This window comes from Lepidochelys kempii, chromosome 16 (genome assembly GCF_965140285.1).
Source record: "Lepidochelys kempii isolate rLepKem1 chromosome 16, rLepKem1.hap1, whole genome shotgun sequence".
In the NCBI taxonomy this organism is placed as follows: Eukaryota; Metazoa; Chordata; order Testudines; family Cheloniidae; genus Lepidochelys; species Lepidochelys kempii.
The window spans coordinates 7,606,092-7,619,388 of NC_136395.1; the positions used below are offsets into that span (position 1 = coordinate 7,606,092).

A 13,297-nucleotide genomic window follows, 5' to 3' on the forward strand; every position below is an offset into this window, starting at 1 on the left:
AGGGCTGAGAAGCAGGCCGCGGCTTCCCGCTTAGGCCGAGGGTGGCGGAGGTGAGCTGGGGCGGGGAGCGGTTCCCCTGCGGCCGCCCCCAGGGTTACCTGCTGCGGCGTGGGCGGCCCTCCTCGTGCCCCCCCGGCCCGAGCTCACCTCCGCTCTGCCTCCCTGGGCCTGAGCGGGGAAGCCACCGCCTGCTTCTCAGCCTGCCCCGGCTTCCCGTGCCAACAGCTGATTCGCGGGAAGCTGAGGGGGGGGGGGCGGAGAAGCAGAGCGGGGCGGCGCGTTCAGGGGAGGAGGCAGAGGCGGAGCGGAGGTGAGCTGGGGCCGGGGGTGGGGAGGGGAGCTGCCAGTGGGTGCTCTGCACCCACCAAATTTTCCCTTTGGGTGCTCCAGCCCTGGAGCACCCGTGGAGTCGGCACCTAAGGCGCCACTTTTGGCCGGTTAAATTTAGAAGCCCTTTTAGAACCGGTTCTCCCTCGTGGAACAACCGCTTCTAAAAGGGCTTCTAAATTTAACAACCGGTTCTAGTGAACCGGTTCAAACTGGCTCCAGCTCACCACTGGGTGCGTGTGACTAGACAATGGTTGTGGGTTTGGGACAATTGAAGGCCCTTTCTTGAAGGCCCAATTTGAACATTAATTTTAGCTCATAAATTTATGACTGGCATTACTTGTCATGTCCAGAACATTCATTTAGTATTCAAAGAATAATTGCTGTAATCTTTCACGCAATACTGAATGCTTCATATAGAACAAAGAGACAGTATTGTGGCTTTAAGTGTAAAACTCACTTTAGCTGTAGCTATGGAGCCTCCCTTATAGACACTGCTTGTGATGCACACACAGTGACAGAGCACAGAGTCCCCCAAGACACCAGCAGGCTTTCCACAAAGACAGACCGAGCCACACATAATCCATGCAGATTCAGCTCACACTGCTCTAGTCCTTAGATGGCATTTGAGAGGCCATAACTCCCATAGGCATACCTGAGATGCACATAATCCCCTGAGAAACAGTACAAAATGGCAAAATACCAGTAGATACAGAATGAGATGGACACGCTCATGAAAAACACAGCACAAGGCACAAATAAATGCCAGACAAGATCCCTGAAGATCCCACTGAGAGCCATGCAATCCACTGAAAAACACTTTGTGGGCAACCAGTCATTACAGATCCCACCTGAGGTCCCAGACTGCCCTGGACAACTCCTGAGAGTCCATATTCCTCACACACAGAGCATGGGATGCAGCTGACACTGCTGGCCAGAGGGGTGATCAGAGCATTGTCAATTTCTGTCCTGACTGTTCAGTATATAAACCCTGCTCTGGGTTTCTGTGCTCAGGAAGCAGGGGTCGAGCAGGGCCAGAAGGAAGTGGTTAGTAGGGGCAGGGCTGGGGAGGGAGCGGATTGTCTCTGAGAATTGATTTGTCTATAAATAGAAATTAAGATCCAAATGAAGGAAAATTGGAAGTTCCTCTCTTGGGGCCTGATTCATCACCCTTTGGAATCTCCTTCCTTTGGCTTCAGAGGGCACTGCCTTAGCTATACAGGAGGGTATTATTCTACCAATGTGACAAGGAGCTTGGATTGACAAGCCATGTCTGGGATCTGTAAACCCCATCCTTTTCCTTCTGGGTGATGTTGCACCCTCTCCCTGAGCTCATGGTGGTGGGTTTCGAGGGCACAGTGCTTGGGGTTATGGTGCTCAGGCAGGGAGTCAGCAGCAGAAAGGAAGTCTGTCTAGTTTTAAAAGACTTTTCTTGGGGAGGGAGGAGTTTTGGGTACTAGCAGTTCAAACCAATTTCTGCCCCCCTGCAGGTATCTCCCATGGGGGGTGGGGGAGGCATTTCCAAATGAGCTTTTGCCAAACTAAATCTGCAGGAAAAGCAAGAACCAAATTCCAGGCCACATCTTTACCACATGTCATATGTTGGCATTTTCACATTAACAACAGTTTATCACAACTAAATCACGGGGCCCATTTCTTTACCCACTTGAGGGGAAAGTCAAAAGCAGATGTACTGGGACAAGGAAGCCAAGTGCCCTGAACTAAAAGTGAAATGGAGCAGCCCAGTGATAACTGACCCAGTGGGCTGGCTCAAATTGATTCGCAGGGTTTCTTGGTCTCATAGTTCCGCACAGGAGCTGAGACAGAATTGCTCACTCAGCGATATATAAGCTGCCATATTCTGTAGAAACTGTACTGTCTCCAGTGAACTCTCGTCCAAGCCAAGCTGTAAGGAATGCTTGGGAACTGTCTGCAGCAACTATGGAAAAGCTTTGATTGCATTTGTAATTGACACTAAGACTGCAACAGTTTTCCTGCCGTTGCATCATCCCTGAGTGCTACCCTGTAGGGACACACATTTGAATGAGCTGAGACAGGAGGGCAAGGGCCAGGGCTACCTAACATGTCGCTCTCCTTGTCTGTGTATTTGTCTTTTGCAGCAGTATCATCCCACTGATATCACCGGGCAACTCAACCTCTCCGACCCCTCAGTCAGCACTGTGGTGTGACATCCTCCAGCAGGAGCCATCAGTCCCTAGTTTAAGACGGCCCAGCCCAGGACTTCCTTTCAAAGGGACACTGATGGGTCCTTACTGGGGAGTCAAGAGGGACGTATCCTCCATCCATATGCAGTGACTTCATTGTCAATTTCCTGCCCTTCCTGGTCCTGCTGACAAGTAACGCCCCCGGGGGCCTGCGCTATAGAACTAGGGCCCATTCTGGAGCTGCGCTGTACAGAGATGATCACTTCCAAGTCATGCTATTTTTTACTCAGTATTGGCACTGGCTGCAGACGAGTTGGAATTAAGGCTAGACGAGATGGCTCTGAATGGCCCATGGCACGTGCCCTTCCCATGGAGCAGCGGCAGGAAAAGCAGGGAGGGAGTGGATGGTTACAAACATGTTGCATCCTTTGCAGGGGGAGGAAGAGAATTTGCTGAGACCTTGTTTGTTCCTAAACGCGTGTATGGAATATTATAGCCTATGCCACATACTTCACATGACGCAGGAGGACTGTGACTTGGTCGGGTAGCACGGGAGCTGCTGGTTCCTGTATATAGCTCAGCATGCAAGGCACATGTCTGCCTCTGTTCGAGTGTCATCACTTCAGGTGCAGCCACACAGTCCACTTTTGAAACATGTTCCCTCTGGCTACAGTTGGGAAGAGCTTTTTCTCCAGCTCTCTCCATTTCCAGATGATGATAAAGTCACCGCTCCCTATTCACCCACCCCACCTGGCTGCACCGGGCTGGCCCCCTCCCTGTGCCCCCATTAGCTGCTGGTTTCTACATGGTCATTCGCTTTATAAGTAACACTGGTACCACCTCCCTCCCTCCTTCTCCCCCACTGCTGGCACCACTCCACCCTGCTGTGACACAGGTGGCTCGGGGAAACACTGCTGCCTGCTTGGGGAGGTCCCCTCGGTGTGTTTTGAGCTCCCCCTTAAGGCCATCTGCACACAAGACATTTGTAAGGGCCAGGACCCACTGAGCACCGCTGCAGATGGATGCCCAGCCCAGCAATGCCACGTTCAGTAATAAGGCAAGGCGGCCCTTGCACCAGGCACTGGTGGGCACTGACATCACTGCCCTGGATAGTTTGGTCCATCCCTTGCCTTTGCCATCCGCCTCGCTGCCCCGGCATCTCCATGACTCATGCTGCAGCAATGTGTTTCATAGCAAAAGGCTGGCAACGCGATGCCAAAGGCTTTCTGCCCCGTCCCCTCACAGGAGCTAGACAGACATTCCTGCTGAATGCCCCTCAAGTGCTTCTAGTGTCACAGAGTGGCCTCCCAGCACCACTAACGAGGGCTGTTGTGAGCAGTGTGCCCTTGGCATGAACACGGAGCTGAACACACACTGGCAGGATCCAGCGCACACTGGCTTACCCACCGGACCTGCACTCACCATGGAACCTGAAAAGTGAGCTCACTAGCACCATCACCAGGCCTCCTCTGAACACGCCACAAGGGCTTGCCGTCAGCCTGGCATCACTGGCATCCCTACAGACAGAGACTAGGCACAGCCCACCCATCGTGGTGACCGCGTCACCGCCACACGTTCAACGGACAAGCCGCAGAAGAGGGGGCGCTCGGAGGGACACTTGCCCATTCCCAAGGTTCTTGTCCATGCTCTGCCCAATTCATCCCACCCAGACGCACCCTTGTACGTATCCCAGCGCCATCGTCTCCTGTAAATCCGGTTGTGCAGGCAATGGGGAATGAATGGGGCCAGCAATGCCGGCCTGTAAACCCCATTGCAATATCTAATCGATTCTCTAGCAGCTGCACGGCAGGCAGCCCTACCCCGTGTACAGTGCATGTGTGTGTCTGTGTGTGTGTGTGTGTGTGTGTGCAAAGCTGTTAGTATATTTAACTCTCGCATGTGGAATGTGGATACATTTTTAAAAAGCAAACCTGTCTGCAGTGTGACACTAAAACACAGACCCACCCGGGGGCACTAACCTGTCATACCTAAGCAGTCTATGCCATGGCTACCTTCCCCCTCCAGACAGTGGGTGCTTTCACCCCAAAGACTGGTGGCTATTGCAGAAGGAATTGGACCGTACAGTATTTCCAGACTCAGTGGGCCAGATCCTCAGCTGGCATAAATCAGCGTACCTCCGCTGACTGCGGTGGCACCATTGATTCCAGTCAGGCGAGGCCAGTTTACACCATCTGAGAATTTGGTCCACTCTACATATACTTTGATGTCATGTAACTTAAAACACCATTTTGCAAGAGCTGGGTAAAGTCCAAACCAGACCATAAAGCGGTTTATTCCAGTGCCTCGTGCCTCCCTTCTTTTTGTAACCATTTTAAATTGAGACCCACCCAGCAAACCCACCGGCTGCCACCAGCTCTGAGCCTCAGCTGGCGTTACTGTCAAATAGTTTACAGATGACAAAAGACAAGGGATGGAGCAGAGCAACAACTCACAGAGCCAGCAGTGGGCACCAGCTACAGGAGAGACCCGTCAAGAGCGTGAACGTGGGCCAACATGCCAGGGGATCCCTGATCTGAGCTTGGGCCATCACTCCAGACAGCATGTGAAGACGTGCTCAATAATCACGCCAACAGAAGAGCTGCTGGAGCTAGACTCATTCTGAGAGCAGCTAAATACAGCTGCATCCCAAGCCTGTTACCTTCCAGGCTTCTGGGAGGCTTGCGAGTCAGCTGCAAGTCCAGCCAATTCTTAGCTGACGACAGCCAAGTTAATAGCATGCTAAAAACTAGGTCATGCTGACTCTTTGTTCATTAGCATAATAGACAAGCTGTTACATGCCTGAAAACGAGCGTGTTTGCTAGATAGACAAGCAGCTCTTCCAGCGCCAAGGCTGCTGCTCGCAGCTCAGGTGAGATCTCCTTGAACAGGACTACCTTAAACAGCATCCTCAAAAAGATCCTCCATCCCCCATCACAGCACACAGGTGCCTGGCAGGGTGGGGGCTTGATCTGGCCCCAAAGTATTGGCTTAGTCCCTACCTATAGGCACGTATGTGGGGGAGGGGGATCTCACTATTGCAGCAGGTTTGCAGAGTCCTGGGGTGTCTGACAGATCTTCAGCCTAATGGGGCAGATCGGCAGCCGGCGTAAATCAATGTAGTGCCCTGGCTCCAGGCGTCCCCTGACTTCAGTGGCACTGTGCTAATTGCCACCAGGTGAAGATCAGCCCCTTGGGGTCAAGCTCTGCTTCGGCTGCAGTGGCTCTGCACAGCTGGTACTGAGGGCAGATGGAGGAGTTAGAAAACTCTGCTCTGGGAGCAAGGGAGTCATTGCTGTGGGGCTGCAAGATGAGCCCTGCACTGTTATGGTGAACGGCACTTACTGCATGGCTGAAGTCACCATTGCACTGGGTTATACACAGAGGTATCTCTTTTTATTTACTATTACAGGTGCATTTCACACACCCTTTGCTGTAGTGTCTGGGTGCTCTTTGCTGATCCCATTATGTACCGGCTACAGCTACACACGGGTACTGCCCTCCTCCTTTCGGCCCCTGCCTTCTAAAATCAGGTTGCAGAGGAGTCCATAGGAAGAGGAGTCTTCTGTTATGTTCTGGTGGCCACAAGACTCAGCCTGATCTCCAGTGGAAGCTGGTTCTGACCCTTACTAAGGAAGCTCAGTCCTGATCTGTTCCAGGAATGCCTGGGACTTCATCAAGGTCAGCACCCTGAGGTAGCCAGACCCCGACCCATTCAGGGCTTTGTGGCAGAGAACCAGGCCGTGGAATTGGAGTCTGGATTGGGTAGGTAAGGGGAGTGGCATACAGAGCACTTTTCATGGGTTCTGGTCTGGCTGCTCCAGTAACATGCAGGCTGCAGCCAGAGCTTCCAGGTAGTGTTTGGTCAGTGCCAGGGAGAGCGTATTACAATGGGCAGGCTTGGAAGCAACAAAGCAATGGGTGGGGGTGGCAAGGTCTTCCTGGGAGTGCCAGGGCACAGCTCCTGGGCAGATGCAGACTGTCACCCGCAGAACCCCAGGGTCATGCATCTTTTAGGAAGCAGGGGCTGATGCCCTCAACCCGAGGTGTCATTGCTGTTTTGGCTAACCCATCAAAATGCCTCCCTCTGCCTCTCAGTAGCCCCTCTCTTGTGCTCATGCAGCGCCGGAGCTGGACTAGTAGGCATCACAAGCCGTCTGACAGAGACAAGGAGGTTATTCGGGCACACGCAAGAACTAGGCTGCAATGCAAAATGGATTCCCAGGTTAAGTTGGGTGGGTGCAGGTTCTTAGATTCCCAGGCCGGCAGGGACCATTGTGATCATCTAGTCTGCCCTGTATAGCACAGGCCAGAATAGTTCCTTTTGACCGACAGCATATAGTTTTAGAAAAACATCCAATCTTGATTTTAAAATTACCAGTGATGGAGAATCCACTGCGACCCTGGGTAAGTTGTTCCAGGAGTTCATTACCCCTCCCCTTATTTCCATTTGGAATCCATCTAGCTGCACCTTCTACCCACTGGCTCATCTTAGACCTTTCTTTGCTAGTTTGAAGCACCCACTATTAAATCTTTGTTCCCCACATAGATACTCACAGACTGGGATCAAGTCAGCTCTTAGCCTTCCCTTTGTTAAGCAGACTAAAATGATCTCTGAGTCCACCACTATAAGGCAGGTTTTCTACTCCATTAATTATGCTCGTGGCTATTCTCTGACCCCTCTCCAATTTATCACTGTCCTTGAATCGTGAGCACCAGAACAGGACACAGGTGTCCAGCCGTAGTTGTACCAGTGCCAAATACAGAGGTAAAACAACCTGTCAACAACTCCTGCTACTGAGACAGAAGAAATAATAACAAAGCAATAAAGCAGCGTGAGACTGAGACAATATTGCCCCTCAAAACAATGCCCAGACAATGTCATAAATAGAAAGGATCAACTCCAGGCATTCCCAGCAAAGGGCTCACCCCTTACCTCAACCCTGCCCCCTGGCTGGAGAGGAAGCCACAGTGTGTCAAGATGGATGTAAGCACAGATCCCTGCATCTTTAGAATCAGACCCCTGTACTGAAAAGAGCTCCCCTGCCCCCATTTGTTAGGAGTGACTGGCCCCCAGTGCAGAGCCCAGAGGAGGAGAGCTGGGTGTGTCTCAGCCCCTGAGATTATGTAACTGACAGGATGGATGACCAGAGGGAAGGAGTGGCAGCTGGAAACTGCCCAAGGCACCAGGAGGATGCCAGGCAGGGCTCACCTGACTCGATGCAGAGGGGGGCTAAAGTGATGACTCCCTGTGGGCATATGGGGAGGCTGAGACCAGGCTGTACTTAGTGGGTGCAGTAGTGCTGGGTCCCCAGCCTGTACCTGGGGGCAGGCAACCCAACACACACGGGAGCAGTGAGCAAGGACAGGACAGCAGGGAAGGAGGCCAGGGGAGATGGAGGTTCTAGGGCCCTAAGGGGATGGTGGGTGGGTGCGGGGGACACAGTGGGGAGCACACGTGAAGGCTCTGCTATCAGATAACACAGTACTACTCCTCAGCACCTAAGATTGCTTCATGTATCCCCAGCACTGCATACATGGTGCTGCAGGAAGGGGAGAACAGGCTGCCCTTAAACACTCAGTGTTTTACTGGGAATAGCCCGTGGGGCACATGGGCGGTGGTGGTTTACTGGAAAAGGAAAACATTTCCCACATGTTGGATTCCATTGTGCTGCTGAGTGGCTCTCAGGCCCGACAACCGGACTGTTGTCATTCTCCACTGGTGGGCTGGGTAATCCCGACTCTGGGGTTAGCTTTGGCTCTGGGAGCATTACCCATGTAGGAAGAGCTGAAGCCAGGAGTAATAGATTTGGTGATGCTTCCTTTGTTCCCTCTGGAGCCAGAATCCAGGTCCCAGAATGCAGCGCAGCTCTCTCAACAGCCAATCTCTGCCTGCAGGTCACAGCGAGCACTCATTGTCCAGATCTGAAATCTGCGCTCTGAGCACGGCACAAGGAATAGTTCTGTTCCCTGATTGTTGAGCCTGGTCCCAGTTCAGGTTTCCAGAGCACACACTCACGGTTACAAGTTCAAAATTCACTTGCCACCGATATGCTCTAAAATTTACCATTCCTGTGAGCTCTCCGGTCCGGAGACATGTTTGCTAGAACATCAGTGGGACGTGAATGCAAACAGGAGATGAACATGGCCAGAGCCAGCTATTCTCGACATTCACGTAGGTAGGTGCAGAGCGTTGTTCGGTATTTGCCTAGCTCCAGCTCTCTACTCATGACCCTCATCCTGAACATCTGCCTCCATTCCCAGGGTGGAAAGGTGCACACCTCTGGTTTGATTTGCCCATGCTCTGGTCTGAACACAGGAGGAGCCAGAGCAAACGACTCCTAGTTCTCCAGGGTAGTAGCAGCATGCACACCCTGACCGTTCCCCTGAGCACATCGTGGCTGCTACTGAAGAAGCTACCCAACCGCCAGTGCAGCAAGGAGGCACTGTAAAGGCTGAGAATGTTACAAACCTAAAGGCAATTCTCAGCTCACCCGCCTGCAGCAGATGCCAGGTTCCCTAGCGTGCCATCCCAATCGTGTTAGCCCTGTGAATGGGTGCAGGGACTGCACTCGGTCCCCGGCTGTCACGTTCATATTGGGGGACTGGGCTGGGCAGGCTAGAAGGTTACATCCTTTGGCTAACACTGAAGCCCTGGTAATGGAGGGTCGTCCCCCTAGGTGCCTTTGAGGCAAATTAGGAAGGGGCCTTTCACCTCTGAGGTGCTAGCGTGAACCTAGCCAGGTGGGAGCAGCTCCCGTCTGCTGCTGATCAGGGGCAGGTGTGGAAGATGATGGAGGGGGGTCTCAGCTCAGTCCTATTGGCTCTCACTCCATATCGGAACAATTGGCATCTTGCTGGCCGGCTCTTGGAGACAGCAGAAGGGCTCGGGGGTGGAGCCAGTGCTCACCAGCCAGTGCAGCTGGAGGTTCAGGGAAGTCTTGCTGAAACTTTGGGGATTTCCTCCTTGGTTCATTGCTGCAACTCCAAGGAATATGAGTGGGGCTCATAGTCCCATGGGGAGAAGAAAAGGCCCCGCAGCAGGAGAAGGTAACACAATTATCTTCCAGTACCCACAACAATGCTTGCCAGCCCTGGCCACCAGCATTTGGGACACAGACAGTACCTCATCCCCTTGCTGGCACCCCCAGTACTCCCACACGGGTGGGCTCCTCACCAATAGCAAAGTTCTTTCAGGAGATAGTTATAGGCCACAGCCAGGGAGCCAAGTAGGAGGCAGATGAGGATGCTGGCCAGGAAGGAGGCCGGGCCGATGAGCAGGAAGAAGGCATAGTCCTGGGGGTGCAGCAAGCTGTCCTGGCAGTGGCTGAAGGACTCGTTGCCAATGGCTAGGAGGGGATACTTGTTGAGGTGCTCTGGGAATCTGCACAGGATCAAATTCTCCTCTGCCAGAGAAAGACAGACGCAAAAGGTCAGGCCAGGTCATGGTTCCCAACAGCACACATGGGAGGTGGCTTGGGCTCCTGCCTGAGCAGGAGGAGGGCTACAGGCTGTTGCCAACACCGGAAAGGAAGGGCAGCATCAGGGAGGGTGGCTGGGCAGGGCAGTGTTGGGCAGGGTGGGCCAGTGCTCAGAGCAGGCCAGCAGCAGCGGGGAAAACCTACAGGCCGGCTGGGTGTGCTGGGGCGAGGTCACGCAGGACAATCCAGCATTGGGAGGATAGGGGCAGGCTGTGGGCCATGACAGCAGCCCTGGGGTGGGACAGGCCTGCTAAGTGGCCAGGAGCAAGTCCCCTTCTCTATCTCTCTCTCTGTGCCTCGGTCTTCTAGTGCAACAGGGCCAGGGGACAAACCACCTGTGCAGGTGAAATGTGCTGCGCAGAGCTGGGGTTAATTCTGTCAGCCCAACTGAGTGCATGGGAACATCCCGCCCAGCCAGGATGCAAGCCCAGGGCTCCCGCCTCAACACGAAAGCACCGGGAGCGAGTTAGTGGCCCTGGTGATACACGCGAGGAAGTTGCAGGGGCTCAGGGGAGGCTGAACTAGCTCGAAGGCTGAGGAAGTGGGGTGGGACTTGGGGCAGCTGCTCTCCCAGGGCTGGGGGTACGATGCCCACAGAGCTGCGGGAGAGGGGCCTGGGGCAGCCCCTCTCCCAGGGCTGAAGTTATGATGCCCACACAGGGCCAGTGCTGCCTGTCAGCTGGGAGGGGGCTGTAGGGACAGATGTGAACCTCATGCTCCTGGAGTGCAGGGGGAAGGGTGTCACCATCAGGCGGGGGGGGGGGGGGTTCCTGCCTGCAAGGGGCAGTGCCGCTCATCCACAGGATGGGGGGGGAAGAGTTGCGCTCGCAGCCGAGGAGCCGGCGGAAGCCACAGGCACGATCTGGCGAACAACATAGGGCCCTGGGGCAACTCCATAAACAGCCCTCCCATCCTCCCAGCCCAGGCTGCACTGGCCCCCAGCTGCTGTGGGCAGCTTCTCTTCTTAATGGACTGGGTGACAGAGAGAGGGGCCAACCTGAAACTCCCTGAAAGGGTTCAATGCACAGAGGCCTGGCAAAAGGCCTGGAACTGGCTGGCACTCGTTACCCCAGCCAGAGAGCTAAGGCAGGGGCACCTTGCTGCCTGGATGGAGAACCACAGCCAAGTGCTGCATCTGGCCCCTGCAATCCTGAGGACACAGGGGCTATGCAGGGTCAAGGGGAGCCACTGTAGGCTGGGAGACATCCAGAGCAGAGCACAGGGCCCAGGGGAGGAAGGGCTGGAGCTCAGGGCAGCTCTGGTAGTGCCCCACAGCTGGAGCCTACCTGGCACCAACACTGCTCCCAGTGAGGGGCTGGCCCCTCACCATTCCCAAACTCCCTCTCCTTAGCTAGGGTTGGTCTTATCCAAAACCAGGGGCCAGAGGGCTCTGCCCATGTGGTGCTCCCTTCTCTCAGCCCCCCGTCCTTGACTCCCCTTTTACCCAGGCTCTGCAGCACATGGGCTGACTCCTTGTGGTCTCGCCCAGGCTACGCCAGCAACATCACTGAGCAAGCTGGGGCCGCACGGGGGTCAGGCCCTTGCCCTCACTCCCTGCTCACTGTGTCCTGCCAGCCCAGCCCTGCTCCCGGGGAGTTATCACTGCCCCTGCAGAGCAGGGAATTGCAGGGGCTGCCCAATACCAGGCCCGAGAGGCTTCGTTGAGAGAGGGGCTGTCGCCATCGCCCCAGCCCAAGGAATTTGTGTGTGACCAGCAGCGTGGTGGAATCATACAGCTACATGCCCTGCTTGAACCCAAACCCGCCTGCTTCAAGGGGAGGGGACCCCTAGGGAAGCCTCAGGTCCAGGGACCCTGCCTCTGGCCAAGAGGATGGAATAAATCTGCTGCCGTCCATGCACGAGATTCCCTCGAGGCTCCCTTCTCGGAGCCTGGCCAGCCCTGGGAGCAAGGGAGTCGAGTGGGGCTGGCTGGAAATTGAGAACTCTGCAGCAGAAGGGAAATGAGACTGTGTACAACTGGAGACCCTGAAATAGGCCAGTGGTTGGCCTCTGCCTGACTTGGGCAAGGACTTCAGCCTGGCTCCCCCTCTCAGGTTAAACGTTCATAGCACACGCTCTCTCTAGCCCAATGACCACTGAATTATTTCTACAAAAAGTGGAACAACTTCAAACAGGAGAGATTGAGAGAGACCAATTGTATGGCCCAGTGGACAGAGCCCTCCCCCGAGATACGGGAGTGGTGGGGCTGAGCCCGGGCTCTGAGAACCTTCTGTCAGAATCAGTGGAAAGTGGTGGGCTCAATGGAGCCGGATTTTCCGATGAAGAAAAGGTTTCACTGAAAAATTCCTGCCCAGCCCTATGCTCGCTGTTCTTCTCTCCATGCTGCTGCATCACCCATCCATTCTTACCTTGGATTTTGTCCCTGTTGCCCATGATCCAGAGGAAGAGGGGCTGGATTTTACAGGTGCACGCCCATGGGTTGCCCTGCAGGGTCAGGGAGCGCACGGCAGTCAGGTTCAGAAAGACGCTGGCATGCAGAGACCTCAGGGCATTGCTGTGCAGAAAGAGCTCCTGCAAGCAGGGCAACGCTTTCAGCACCTCTGGGGGCAGCTGGCCAAGCTTGTTGGCCCCCACGTTGAGAACCACTAGGCCCGGGAGAGGCAGGAAGATCTCAGCCGTGAGCACGGTGAGATAGTTGTTGCTCAGGTCCAGCTCCCGCAGCGCCCCAAGCCCTGCCAAGGCCTGGCTGTGGATGCTCACCAGGACATTGTTGCGCAGGCTGAGGTTCTGCAGCGCCTGCTGCGAGCGGAAGGAGTGAGCCTTGAGGACGGCAATGTGGTTGTAGCCCAGCCACACGGCACTGGCATTGGTAGGCAGGTTTTCAGGCACAAAGCGCAAGGCTCGGTAACGGCAGTCCACTTCCCCAGAGGAGCATCTGCAGATGGCAGGGCAGCTGGGGGAGGGGAGTGGGCACAGGAAGAGAAAGGCTAGGAGAGTGGCTGGGCCCCTCCAGCCAGCCATGGTTAGCTGCCAAGGGAAGCACTCAGCTCCCGCTCCCCCAAGTCACCCAGTTCTCCTGGCGCCTGCCGTGCCTGGTCCGGCTCAGCCGCCCGCACAGGTTGGCTCTGCTGAGCTGGGGCAGCTGGCAGTGCAGGAACCAGGCTGGGGGCAAGTGGTGCCTTGCAGAGGTCTCGGACACCCTGCTGCTCTTGCTGGCACTCTCATTCCCCTGTCACCTACGCTCTGCAAACATTAACCCGGCTGCTCAAAGGCCAGCGGCTCTCCCTGGTTGTGGTTTCTTCAGGGCGGAGCTGCACTTTCTTAGCAAATATTTTTACAGAGCAGAGGCTGCTGCCAAGATGCAGA

The 13,297-nt window shown here is 54.9% G+C and overlaps 2 protein-coding genes across 21 annotated transcripts in view; one reads left to right on the forward strand and one right to left on the reverse strand.

Moving 5' to 3' along the window:
* Positions 1 to 4,794, forward strand: part of GRIN1 (glutamate ionotropic receptor NMDA type subunit 1) — an 85,079-nt gene extending 80,285 nt beyond the window's left edge. For all 20 annotated transcript variants that reach the window (XR_012155311.2, XR_012155318.2, XR_012155314.2 and 17 more), the window contains one exon: positions 2,448 to 4,794. Coding sequence is in view for 7 of the 20 variants with exons in the window: in XM_073314979.2 (XP_073171080.1) it covers positions 2,448 to 2,516 (69 nt within the window). In the remaining 13 variants the exon portion in view is untranslated. The remainder of the gene's footprint in view (positions 1 to 2,447) is intronic.
* Positions 4,795 to 8,948: 4,154 nt separating this feature from the next.
* Positions 8,949 to 12,968, reverse strand: LRRC26 (leucine rich repeat containing 26). The gene is made up of 2 exons (XM_073314992.2): positions 12,340 to 12,968; positions 8,949 to 9,895 (listed from the first exon to the last, which is right to left on the reverse strand). The coding sequence occupies exons 1-2, from the start codon at positions 12,950 to 12,952 to the stop codon at positions 9,663 to 9,665; spliced, it is 846 nt and encodes a 281-aa protein (XP_073171093.1). The 5' UTR covers positions 12,953 to 12,968; the 3' UTR covers positions 8,949 to 9,662.
* Positions 12,969 to 13,297: the final 329 nt, after the last annotated feature.